We start from the raw sequence: 14,181 nt of genomic DNA on the forward strand, positions 1-14,181 counted from the left end.
TTCATTGCCTTCCTAGTGGAGATCTCGATCGACGAGGAAAAGGACCACTATAATAGCTCATTTAAAGGGATTGTTTCCGCACATGGATGAAAGCTACTTTGAATGTTCCTTAAAATAAAATATAGCGCAGATCCACTCAACACTCACAATATATAGAAAAGAAGAGCAAAAGATAATTATAAAATCTTTGTTGACATGTGGCAAATTATGAGTGCCTTCAACAAATATGCCACTATCTTGTTACCTGAAAGCTCTGAAAATTTCTGACCAACTTGTATGAAAGACAACACCAGCACCATTCACAAATATTGACACTCGGTAAAACCCATACAATGCTGACTGTTTTGCACCTCATCAGCAACATCGATACCGAACAAGAACACAATGGTCGATAGGGAGAAAAAGCCACAATACAAAATCATGGCACTTCATGTAGGATGACGTCTGCACGATGTCAGAGGGCTCATTCAATGGCGTCCTCATCAACAAATGCACGGGGAGGCGAGTCCTGCTGCTGCTGTTGCTGCTGCTTTTGAAGCAGAAGTTCCTGCTGTCTCTCCTGAAACTCTCTTTCACAGGCGCTGACACTCATGATGATATCCAGCATGGCGCCCGTGGAACCAAAGAAGACAAGGGGTGCCAACGACTTCTTTCGAATGCCATATGGGACGGCAATTGCGCATGCTATGATGGAGAAAATCCATGACCTGCGTACAAGGCAACACCCCCTGTAAGAAAAAGCTCGGCGTATGCAACACAGCTGCATACAAGGCACGTTTCGCGTACTCTGTCATCGAGCACTCTCTACGTTCGTTCTGGCCTTCCATTTCCAGGGGGATCTGAAATTCTGAAGAGCTTACCGCGCCTGAGTCTTGCTGGGCTTAGTGGTTAATATGTTATGCAAATAGGATACGATGGATAAATTGCTAGAACAAGGGAAAATTACCAAAATCCCCCTCAATTCCCAAAATACCCCTAAAATTTCAACTAGAGTGCTTCGTGCGTTCGTATCGAATTTAGATTAAGTAAAATATTGAAAACTATAATGCCATTTCAGCACTTCTCAAATGAAAAAAAAAATGTTTATTTGATGCTATTAATTTGTCTAAGATATTTATTAAATGGGAGGAGAGACTTCAAAACGAAGGAGGGAGGGAGAGAGAGAGAGAGAGAGAGAGAGAGATTTTTTTATCCGAGAGAAAATGAAGCACAGAGAGAGATTTCATCAAAGCGTGTTAGATTTTTTTACCTGAGAGTGTTTTGGATACCGATTGTCGTGGTTCAGAGGCGTTCTTTGCAAAAATGGGATATCGATCGTAGTGCTTCAAAGGGGTACCTCGCAAAAAACCACAAGGAGGGTTAGAATTTTTTCAAGCTCAATGTTCGTGATCATAGAAGATGTCAATGTTATTAATTGTTTATTGTTCCATTTTCATGTTTCCAAAAAAAAAAAACATGCAAGTCTCCTTACATGGGGGAGTTTGCACAATCCTCTCCAATTTTTATAATACGAGGGAATGTGCCATTCCCACGGCAGTGTGCAATTTTCAGTGCATTCATTAACTGCGTTCTCAGTGTCAAAAATCAAAAAACGATAATGCTTACTCACCACGGGATTGAATGTCTCTCGTTGATGCACTTCCTTGCATCAATGATGTTGGGCATCGTGTGTAGAGCCAAATGCCTTCAAGATGCATGCATAGGTGATTGCATCTGGAGAGAGTCCCTCGCTTCGCATCTGTTGAAAGAGAATTAGAGCTTTCTGGCCCTATCCCCATGGGACAAATCTTACATCCACACTCCAGATCATAGGAAGCACGATATTTTTTTGCAACAGCCCGTGACTAGTAATCTCATCATTAATTCTCTCACCCATGTCAATGTCTTTCATATTGAAACAGCCATGTTAGGCTTATATGTAATAAAGATGACAGTTCGGACATGAGAACTTCTCATGCTTTTGTGAGTCTGCTTGATGTGTTTCACGAGTATTGCTTCTTCCCTAGAGTTGTTAGTGGATTTGTTGCCTTTCTGTGGACATTGTAAGGGCACCACATTTTCCATACATATAAAGAAAATCCTTGCTAAGAACAACCTGTTTCTGAATAGCTTGTGATTGACTAGCACTCTCATCATAAATTCTCTCACCCATGCCAGCATATTACAAAGTCTTTCAAGATGCTGGCATAGGTGCTTGCTTCCATAGATGATTGCATTGGAGAAAGGCCTTCTGCTTGCATATGCTTAGAACGGCCTTGACGAGCTTCCTTGCCAACATCCTGCGTCAATTCTAAGTGATTACCCATCTTGTGGTTTTTCTGTGAAGGTACCAAGAAAGAACAAAGGAAGCCGATCTCCTGTTTTCACTGAAAGGCTGTAATTCTGACGATTTCTCAGTTTGTGATGAGAAAGACATCAGAGGGCCGAAACTGTAGTTTAGAGCAGGAATAGATAAATAGGTGCACGTCTTGACAAGTCGACTGATGAAGGCCATAAAAAAAGCGAGCAAGCACTTGCCGTTGGATGGTTGATGCCACGTGGATGAAGGATTCTTGCTTTGCATCCACTGGAAACAACCTAGGGCTTTCTGGCCCTGCTCTTGCGCACATCTCGAATCAGCACATTACAAGAGATGACATTCCGGATAGGAAGCTCCTCAAGCACATTTTGTGCTTTCTCAAGCGTACCACATTTGACATACATATCGACCAAGACAATACTGCCAAGCACGACATCTTTCTTCAATAGCCTCCGACTCACAATATACTTATGAGTTTTTGTGCCCATATTAGCATCTTGTGTAGAGCCACATGACTTCAAGATACGTGCAAAGGTAATTGCATCTGGAGACGGACCCTCACTTTGCATACTTATCAACCAAGACAGTGCCAAGCACGACATCTTTTCTCAACAGCCTTCGACTAACAATAAAATTGTGAATTTTTGTGCCCATATCAGCATCTTGCTTAGAGCCACATGCCTTCAAGATGCATGCGTAGGTGATTACATCTGTAGAGAGGCCCTCACTTTGCATCTGCTGAAAACAAACTAGAGCTTTCTGCCCCTGCCCACGTGGGACAAATCTTGCAATTAGTGCATTCCAAGAGTCCACACTCCATACAGGAAGCTCCTCGAGCACTTGCGTAGAGCCACATGCCTTTAAGATGTAAGCGTAGCATTCAAGATGAAAGTATAGGTGACTGAATTTTGAGAGAAATACTTGCTTTTGCATCCGCTGAAAACAGCCTAGAAATTTTTGGGGCTGCTCTTGTTGCGCACATCCCGTAATTAGTGCATTCCAAGAGGCGACATTCCGGACAAGAAGCTCCTCAAGCACTTTTTGTGCTTTCTCAAGCGCACCACATTAAGCATACATATCGACCAAGACATTGCCAAGCACGACATCTTTTTTCTTGTGTAGAGCCACATGCCTTCAAGATGCATGGATAGGTGATTGCATCTAAACAGAGGCCCTCGCTTCGCATCTGCTGACATTGCGAATAGAACATCTGACAGGGAGCATGATAGATTTGAAAGTCGTCAACACCTATGATCGACGTGTGATTAAAAAATCTTGCGACATGTAATGCTTGTGTAGGTGATTGCATCTATGCCTATGTAGGTGATTGCATCTGGAGAGACATTCCGGACAAGAAGCTCCTCAAGCACTTTTTGTGCTTTCTCAAGTGCACCACATTTAGCATACATATCGACCAAGACGATGCCAAGCACGACATCTTTTTTCTTGCATAGAGCCACATGCCTTCAAGATGCATGCATAGGTGATTGCATCTAAACAGAGGCCCTCGCTTCGCATCTGCTGACATTGCGAACAAAACACCTGACAAGGAGCATGATAGATTTGAAAGTCGTCACTGCCTGTGATCAACGTGTGATTAAAAAATCTTGCGACATGTGATGCTTGTGTAGGTGATTGCATCTATGCCTGCGTAGGTGATTGCATCTCGAGAGAGGCCCTCACTTCACATCTGGATTTTGACTAAAAAAGCGCGACAGAGCCACATGCCTTCCAGATGCTTGTGTAGGTGATTGCAGCTGGAGAGAGGCCCTCACTTTTGCATCTGGATTTTGACTTCCAGGCCATATCAGCCCACAACTTTCTTGCCACAGCCATGAGGGGCATATCTTGCAATTAGTGTGCCCCACGAGATGACAGCCAAGTCCTACGTAGTGCCACATGCCTTCAAGATGCAAGCAGATGTGATTCCATGCCCTCGCTTTCATCTGGTGAAAACAACCCAAAAATTATTGGCCCTTCGCTTGTTGGGGATGTCCCGCAATCAATGTGTTCCAAGAGACAACATTTCGGACACGAATCTTGTCAGGAATCTTGGCATTGAGGGTCCAGGAAGGTCTGGATTGTTTTCAACATTCCCTCACTATGAATATCATCGTGAATTTTGTTGCCCATATTAGTATCTTGCGTAGTGCCACCTACCTTCAAGACGAAAGCATACTCAAGCACTTTTTGGTGCTTTCTCAAGTACACCACATCTCGCATACATGATCATTGCTCCTGTGTAGTGCCACATGCTTTCAAGATGCAAGCATAAGTGATTACATCAGGAGAAATGTCCTTGCTTTGCATCCTAAAAATAGCCAGCAAGAGCTTCCTGGCAGAGATGACATTCCAGACATCAAGGCATTGCCACATGCCTTCAAGACAAAAGCATAGGTGATTACATCTAGAGAGATGCCCTCGCTTTGCATCTGTTGGAAACAGCCCAGCCCAGGGCTTCGTGGCCCGGCCACATTTGGCATAGATGTTGACCAAGGCAGTGCCAATCATTACGTTTCGTAAGAGGGAACCACAATATTGATCAAAGCACCGCCAAGCATGACATCGTACTCCCAACAACCCCCGACTAGCAATCACATCGTGGATTCTGATACCCTTGTGATAGGCATATTGGGCATATCTTGCAACCAACATGTTGCAGGTGATGACATTCTGGAGAGAAAGCCCATCACAAACTTTTCATGCTTTCGTGACAGTACAACGTTTGGCATACATGTCAACCAAAGAATTGCCAAGCATGACATCCTTCACCAAGTGCGCTGGATTAGGTATCTTCTCGTTAATACGCTCACCCATGACAACGGCTCGTGTAAGGCCATTGGCCTTCAAGGCGCAAGCATATGCATTCCACATGCCTTCAAGATGCATGCATAGGTGATTGCCAACTGGAGAGATACACTTGCTTTGCATTCGCTGAAAACGGCCTAGAGCTTATTGGCCCCGCTCTTGTTAATCGCATCCCGCAATCAGTGTACTCCAAGAGGGGACATTTTTTATAGGAACTTCCTCAAGAACTTTTTGTCCTTTCTCAACCGCATCACATTTGGCATATATATTGACCAAGACAGTGCCAAGCACGACATCTTTTTTTCAACATCAGCATGTTTGTGAAATTTTGTGCCCATATCAACATCTTGTGTAGAGCCACATGCCTTCAAGATGCATGCGTAGGTGATTGCAACTGGAGAGACACCCTCGTTTTTCATTTTCTAAAAACAGACTAGAGCTTTTTGGTCTTGTCCCTATGCAACATATCTTGCAATTAGTGCATTCCAAGAGTCCACACTCTCGATAAGAAGCTCCTCGAGCACTTGCGTAGAGCCACATGCCTTCAAGATGTAATCATAGCCTTCAAGACCAAAGTATAGGTGACTAATCTTGCTTTGCATCAAATAAAAATGGCCTAGAGCTTTTTGGCCTTGCTCTTGCTGCGCACATCCCGCAATCATTGTATTTTAAGGAGGCGGCATTCTGGACAGGAATCTCCTCAAGCACTTTTTGTTCTTTCTCAATCACACCACATTTGGCATACATATTGACCAAGACAGTTCTGAGCACGACATCTTTTTTCAACATCAAAATCTTTGTGAACTTTTGTGCCTATATCAACATCTTGCGTAGAGCCACATGCCTTCAAGATGCACGACATTGTGGCAAGGGAGGTTTGCTTTGTTAACAGAATGTTCTTGATGGGTATATCATGCAATCAACGCGCTACAATATTTTGGACAAAGAGATTTTTGTGCTTTCATGAGGACATCGAGCAAAGCACTGCCAAGCACCGTACCTTTTTCCAACAACCCTTGACTAGTACTCTTATCATGAATTCTCTCACCCATGTCAACGTCTTGCATAAGACCACACACCTTCAAGGTGCAAGCATAAGTGATTGCATTTGAACAATTGGAAAGAGGCCTTCATTTCTCATGTGGTGAGAACAACATAGTGCTTTCTGGCAACAACCATATTGGGCTTATCTGTAATAGTGAAGACAGTTTGGACATGAAGCCGATCAAGAACTCCTTATGCTTTCATGAGTATACCTTGGCTGGGGTGCTCGTGAGCATGACCACACTAAGATTTACAAATTCAAAGCTTTATAGAGAATCTAGACCTTCTTGTGAAACATGCAGCAGGCATTGCCAAGCACGATATCTTTTTTCATCAATAGTTGCTGACTAATAAGATCAACCTGAATTTTTGTGCCCGTATCATCATCTTGCACTTGCATGTCAAAGGGAATAGTTTGGAAGTGGCAATCAGACTGCAGGAGGACCATGCAGAGGAGGGCATAGCCGAAGCCCTTTAAGAATGTGAGATTTCTGGAAAACTGGGCTTCACTGAAGCACACTACCGAGTTGTTGAAGCTTGAGATGGATTCACATGGCAGGTGGTTGTCACCCTTCCGGGTATGCTGCTCTGCGTACCGTAATTTGTATACATATCGACTAAGATAGTGCCAAGCACGACATCTTGTTCAACATACTCGGACTAACAATATAATCCTGCAACCAGTGCATTCCAAGAGGCAACATTCTGGACAGGAAGCTCCTCAATAACTTTTTGTGCTTTCTCAAGCGCACCACATTTGGCATACATATTGACCAACACAATCCCGAGCATGATATCTTTTTTCAATAGACTCTAACTAATTGTGAAGTTTTGTGCCCATATGTTGGCACCTTGCACAGAGCCACATGCCTTCAAGATGGATACATAGGTGATTGCAACTAGAAAGAGGCCCTCGCGTCGCATCAGCTGAAAATAGCCTAGAGCTTTCCGACCTGCTCTCGTTTGCGCACATTCCGCAATCAGTGCTTTCCAAGAGGCGACATTCTAGATAGGAAGCTCCTCAACCACTTTTTGTGCTTTTTGAAGTGCACCACATTTGGCATATATATCGACCAAGACAGTGCCAGGCAAGCTCCTCAACCACTTCAAGTTTGTGCCTTTTGAAGTGCACCATATTTGGCATACATATCGACCAAGATAGTGCCAGTCATACATATCGACCAAGACAGTGCCAAGCATAAGGGATTGCATTTGAACAATTGGAAAGAGGCCTTCATTTCTCATGCGGTGAGAACAACATAGTGCTTTCTTGCAACAACTATATTGGGCTTATCTGTAATAGTGAAGACAGTTCGGACATGAAGCCGATCAAGAACTCCTTATGCTTTCGTGAATATACCTTGGCTGGGATGCTCATGAGCATGACCACACTAAGATTTACAAATTCAAAGCTTTATAGAGAATCTAGACCTTCTTGTGAAACGTGCAGTAGGCATTGCCAAGCATGATATCTTTTTTCATCAATAGTCGCTGACTAATAAGATCAGCCTGAATTTTTGTGCCTGTATCAGCATCTTGCACCTGCATGTCAAAGGGAATAGTTCGGAAGTGGCAGTCAAACTGCAGGAGGACCATGCAGAGGAGAGCATAGCCGAAGCCCTTTAAGAATGTGAGATTTCTGGAAAACTGGGCTTCACTAAAGCACACTACCGAGTTGTCAAAGCTTGAGATGGATTCACATGGCAGGTGGTTGTCACGCTTCCGGGTACGCTGCTCTACCTACCATAATTTGTATACATATCAACTAAGACAGTGCCAAGTACAACATCTTTTTCAACATACTCGGACTAACAATATAATCCTGCAGCTAGTGCATTCCAAGAGGCGACAGTCTGGACAGAAAGCTCCTCAAGAACTTTTTGTGCTTTCTCAAGCGCACCACATTTGGCATACATATTGACCAACACAATCCCAAGCATGACATCTTTTTTCAATAGCCTCTGACTAATTGTGAAGTTTTGTTCCCATATGTTGGCACCTTGCGTAGAGCCACATGCCTTCAAGATGCATACATAGGTGATTGCAACTGGAAAGAGGCCCTCGCGTCGCATCAGCTGAAAACAACCTAGAGCTTTCTGGCCTGCTCTCGTTTGTGCACATACTGCAATCAGTGCATTCCAAGAGGCAACATTCCAGATAGGAAGCTCCTCAACCACTTTTTGTGCTTTTTGAAGTGCACCACATTTGGCATACATATCGACCAAGACAGTGCCAGGCACGACATCTTTTTCCAAGAGTCTCTGACTAACAATATAATTGTGAATTTTTGTGCCCATATCAGCATCTTGCCTAGAGCCACATGCCTTGAAGATGCATGCATAGTTGATTGCATTCAGAGAGAGGCCCTTGCTTTGCATCTGCTGAAAATAGATGGCATTCATTGTCGTGCTTTCTCAAGTGCACCACACTTGGCATACATATTGACCAAGACAATGCCAAGCCCAACATCTTTTTTCAACAGCCTCTGACTGAATTTTGTGTCCATATCAGCATCTTGCGTAGAGCCAGATGCCTTCAAGATGCACGCATAGGTGATTTCATTTGAAGAGAGGCCCCCGCTTTGCATACATATCGACTAAGACAGTGCCAAGCACGCTGGTATGGCCATGACATCTTTTTTCAATAGCCTTTGACTAAGAATGTAATAGTAAATTTTTTTGGCCCATATCAACATCTTGCGGAGAGCCAGATGCCTTCAAGATGCACCCCTAGATGATTGCAACTGGAGATAGGCCCTTGTTTCGCATCGAACAGAACACGGAGAGGGAGCTGTTTTGAAAGTTGTGAGTGTTGCCTGCTATCCGATAAAAAAGCGCGTGCGACATACATTCCAGATAGGAAGCTCCTCAACCACTTTTTGTGCTTTCTGAAGTGCACCACATTTGGCATACATATCGGCCAAGACAATGCTAGGCACGACATCTTTTTCCAAGAGCCTCTGACTAAAAATATAATTGTGAATTTTTGTGCCCATATCAGCATCTTTCCTAGAGCCACATGCCTTCAAGATGCATGCATAGTTGATTGCATTCAGAGAGAGGCCCTTGCTTCGCATCTGCTGAAAACAGATGGCATTCCTTGTAGTGCTTTCTCAAGCGCACCGCACTTGGCATACATAGTGACCAAGACAATGCCAAGCCCAACATCTTTTTTCAACAGCCTCTGACTGAACTTTGTGCCCATATCAGCATCTTGCATAGAGCCAGATGCCTTCAAGATGCACGCATAGGTGATTGCATTTGGAGAGAGGCCCCCGCTTTGCATACATATCGACTAAGACAGTGCCAAGCACGTTGATATGGCCATGGCATCTTTTTTCAACAGCCTTTGACTAAGAATGTAATAATAAATTTTTTTTGGCCCATATCAACATCTTGCGGAGAGCCAGATGCACCCGTACATGATTGCAATTGGAGATAGGCCCTTGTTTCGCATCGAACAGAACACGGAAAGGGAGCTGTTCTGAAAGTTGTGAGCGTTGCCTGCTATTTGATAAAAAAGCGGGTGCGACATGTTAAAAATAAGTGCGCAGTCAGCCGTTTGGAAAGCTATGCCACGTGGACGAAGGAGCTGCGAGATTTTTGAAATTGGATCCTACGCTAACGAATAAAAATTCCCAAAATACCCCTAGTATTTTGTCATAAATTCCCAAATCGCCCTTCATATTTTCCAAAATTCCCAAAATACCCCTAGTTGTGAGAGTAAATTTCTCTAAAAATTAAAAAACGTGTAGCTTTTTATAAGAAGACTGATCGTCTATCATACAAGATGCTAAAACTAGAATTCAAGTTGGTTATGTAGGCTTTGGAGATGAATTGATTCATTAATTTTAGACATAATTGCCTTTTTTGTGGGGTAATTTGTTACAAATTACATGCTAAGCACTCAAAAACTAATCACAATTATAAAAAAGGAATAAAATCATAAAATCGTAAACAAACCAACCAAGATAGACACAAGGGTATTTGGGGACTTTTTGAAATTTGAGGGGTATTTTGGGAATTTCCACAAATTAGAGGGGTATTTTGTTAATTTTCTCTAAGAACAAACTTGATGGGCATTGTTCTTGAACATATCTATACTATAATAAAAGGGGGAGGAATCCCCCCCCCCCCCCCCCCCCCCCCCCCCTCCACATGGCATTATCTCCTTCCTTAGGCCAGTGTGCCCTGCATCAGCAAGTCTAGACAGTGACGAGCGTGCGAATGAGAGAGAATATGAAAGAGACTTTTTGGCCGGTGACAGGCTCAGCCCCTGAGTGCAAACCAGAGAGAGAGAGAGAGAGAGAGAGAGAGAGAGAGAGAGAGAGAGAGAGAGAGAGAGAGACTTTTTCAATGGCCGAGAGCTAGGGAGACTCTTTCATGCGGCCAAGTGGAGATGGTTAGTCGTAGGGGGCCGGGACAATTGAGCGGCCTCAGGCCCAGGCTGCTGGCAGCGGCAACGAGCCGAGGTGCAGGTGCACGAACGAGAGAGAGAGAGAGAGAGAGAGAGAGAGAGAGAGAGAGAGAGAGAGAGAAGAAGAAGAAGAAGAAGAAGACACGTGACACACTGCGCCGTGTTCAAGAAAAATGTGTCTCAGCTTAATGCAATTGAGCGGCCTCAAGCCCGGGCTACTGGCAGCGGCAACGAGCCGAGGTGCAGGTGCCCGACGAGAGAGAGAGAGAGAGAGAGAGAGAGAGAGAGAGAGAGAGAGAGAGAGAGAGAGAGAGAGAGAGAGAGGAGAAGAAGAAGAAGAAGAACACACATGATACACTGCGCCGTGTTCGGGAAAAATGTGTCTCAACTTAATGCAATTGAGCGGCCTCAGGCCCAGGCTGCTAGCAGCGGCAACGAGCCGAGGTGCAGGTGCACAAAAGAGAGAGAGAGAGAGAGAGAGAGAGAGAGAGAGAGAGAGAGAGAGAGAGAGAGAGAGAGAGAGAGAGAGAGAGAGAGAGAGAGAGAAGGACACACGTGACACACTGCGCCATGCTCGAGAAAAATGTGTCTCAGCTTAATATCATTCTGTTTTCAATTTCAAAAATGCCAATTGAGGAGTCGGGACAAGGAGAAAAGGAAAAGTTCCGTCCCAAAATAAAGAAAAGTAACCCAACTTTTTGAAATCTCCTCTTGCCAAATTCAAGCAAAGGAATTTTGTGTGTTTAAGAAAACGATTTTTCCCGAATTGACACACACACACACACACACACACACACACAAAGAGAGAGAGAGAGAGAGAGAGAGAGAAAGGAGGAGGAGGAGGAGAAGAAGAAGAACACACACACACACACACACACACACACACACACACACACACACAGAAAGAGAGATATGTATGGGCCGGGACAATTGCACGGCCTTAGGCCCGGGCTCTTGGGGTCAACTGTCGCAGCGCCCTAGCAGGTTGTGGGGGGCCAGCTATGGCATGGTGAACCGGGGTAGGCCAACGAATCAGCGACAACGAGCCAAGTTGCATGAACCACAGAGAGAGAGAGAGAGAGAGAGAGAGAGAGAGAGAGAGAGAGAGAGAGAGAGAGAGAGAGAGAGAGAGAGAGAGAGAGAGAGAAGAAGAAGAAGAAGAAGAACACAGACTAGCCGTATTCGGAAAAAATGTGTGTCATCTTAATATCATGTCGTTTTCAATTTCAAAAATGTTGGTTGAGGACAAGGGCAAAAGGAAAAATTCCATCCCAAAATAAAGAAAAGTAACCCAACTTTTTGAAATCTCCTCTTAGCAAATTCAAGCAAAGGAATTTTTTACATTTGGAAACATGATTTTTTCCCGAATTGTGGGAAGATCTAAAAGTCCCCTTCTACTTAAGGTACACGGGAAGATCTTTGCTACAGATGAGTATAACCGAGACCTACGAGAATCTTTCCAAAAGATTAAGGATGCTATCTCTATCTCACAGCAAAGGCAAAAGGCTGCTGATGATAAGCACAAAAGATCCCAAGCCTTTAAAGAAAATGATTGGGTCTTGCTTAAATTTCCCAAGGCTCGATTAAGGCACACGACGGGCAAGAATCCTACGGGACACCAAAAGTACTATGCTAAGTTAGCAAAAAGGTACTATAGTCCCTTCCAGATTCTTAGACCAATCAATGAGATGGCCTATCAAATAAAGTTGCCTAGTCATTGGCTCATACATAATGCTTTCCATGTGAGCCTACTAAAGCCTTACAAAAAAGGAGAGCCACCTCAAGAACCAACTATTGAAGACCCACCGGAGATCGAGGACCAAGAAGAGGTGCTGCAGCCGGAGTCCATTCTTCGACATGAAGACAAGCCTATTGAGAGGCGGTAAGATTATCCAACGGTATCTTATTAAGTTTAAGAACTATCCTTTTGAAGATGCTAGATGGATGCAAGGCATACAATTAAAGGATAACCTAAACCTTGTCAATGATTACAATGCTTCCCTAGAGTAAGAAAATGTAGAAAAATGTTTAAATGAACAAAGTTTTTGTCTTATAAGACTCTCTTTTTCTTTATTGTGCACAAATGTTAAGAAGTATGCATGCTTGGGATCAAGTTTGCGGAGACGACGTCTTCCAAACACCAAGTAGAGCTTATCAGTCTACTGTGGAAGATTGATAGGACTAATTCACAAACATGCTTGGGACAGCTTACGCTCTCAAGAGCCAAATGGATTAGTCATCCATTTTGGAACGATGTCGTAGGGTAAAATAGGGATCCTCTACCCGCTAGAAAAAGGACTAATGACTAGGCTTTATCTTCTCTACCCCATAGTCAAGGACGACTATGATTTCAAGAGAGAGGTAATGGCATAATAACTAATATCTAATTCTCCTAATGATTTTCTCATGTTAAACTGATCATTTAATATGGGGAAGTACCAGGGGAGAAAAAGCTAGAATATTGGTTAGGCTGGCAAACCGATCACAGTAGGGATCCAAAGGAGAGAAAATAGGGATCCAAAGGGGGGGCCATCTGCAAAAGCGCAATGTACATCAATGGGCTTCAAAGACCCTAAGGTTCAGCCCATTAAGACTTCCAAAATGCTAAGGTTCCAAAATTAAATGAAATCTTCAATGGTCAAACCTTAGGGAAAATTGGATGCTTGTGGGAAGACTCAAAAGTCTTCCCACATCCCTATCTAGGAGGGGGTGAGCCATATTTGTAGGGGATGAGAGAGAAACACACACACACACACACACTCTTCCAAGCTCCCTTTACACAAACTTGGGCATAGTGGACACATGTCAGCTTCCTAGCCCAGTTGCCCCCAAGGTGCATTTGAATCCTATTGGATGGCCATAGAGGTGGACCAGTGAGGATTAGGCTAGAGTAAATTTAGTTTAATTCATTTAAAAACACTTGATAAAAGAACCAATAGAAATTAAGCTCTTTAGAAGACTATTGGACAGTCTCCCAAGGGGTCCAATGAGCATTCAGCAACCCAATGGCTTGCCTGATTCCTATTGGCCAGAAGACTAAGAGATTCAATGAGAGTTTAATTGCATTAATACAAAGCTTTTTGGAGGGGGACCGGCCCCATTGAAACCCGGTCCTCAACTATCGTCAATAGCTTAATTTCTCTCTCTTTTTGAAGTATTGTTAACTAGGTGTTACACTTTTGTTGCTCTCTCCATCCAAGCACTCTTGCTATGCTAATTAGGAATCTATTCTTAATGAAATGCTCACTATGTCTATGTTATTTTCTGCTATACACAAGTTACTAGACCATTAAATGTTACAAGAGTAATGCTTTAAGCCTGACCTTGAGTGGGAAGGCTGGGGTTTGGTATAGAACCCTAAGGGTGGAAGAGAAAATGATTTACCCTACTCTTAGGAGACTGTCCTTGAAAGAGTACATACGAGAGGGAGTACTTTGGGGTGTAGCATCTCAACTCTAGAAAACCCAATGAGAGGAAGGGGAGTCAATGAGAGACTTTATTAGTCGCTTGAAGCATTTGAATTCTCGATGTAATCCAAATGAGCGCTTCAATAATAACCAATTTCTTGATAGATTCATTAGGGGACTACGACATGAGGATATCTACAATGGACT

The 14,181-nt window shown here is 43.5% G+C and overlaps 1 protein-coding gene across 1 annotated transcript; it reads right to left on the bottom strand.

The window, feature by feature from the left end:
• Window positions 1-212: 212 nt before the first annotated feature.
• LOC147433477 (uncharacterized) lies at window positions 213-939 on the bottom strand. Its single transcript, XM_086489727.1, has 2 exons — window positions 787-939; window positions 213-707 (listed from the first exon to the last, which is right to left on the bottom strand). Exons 1-2 carry the CDS (start codon window positions 825-827, stop codon window positions 464-466), a joined length of 285 nt encoding a protein of 94 aa, XP_086345853.1. The 5' UTR covers window positions 828-939; the 3' UTR covers window positions 213-463.
• Window positions 940-14,181: the final 13,242 nt, after the last annotated feature.

Source organism: Adiantum capillus-veneris, chromosome 19 (assembly GCF_014529385.1).
Source record: "Adiantum capillus-veneris isolate H3 chromosome 19, ASM1452938v2, whole genome shotgun sequence".
NCBI lineage: Eukaryota > Viridiplantae > Streptophyta > Polypodiopsida > Polypodiales > Pteridaceae > Adiantum > Adiantum capillus-veneris.

Excerpts from the sequence above, each read along its gene's own strand:
- LOC147433477 (XM_086489727.1), bottom strand. The coding sequence starts at position 827 with ATGGAAGGCCAGAACGAACGTAGAGAGTGCTCGATGACAGA. Across the intron at positions 708-786 it reads AGAGAGTGCTCGATGACAGA|GTCATGGATTTTCTCCATCA; the intron begins GTACGCGAAACG and ends CCTTGTACGCAG.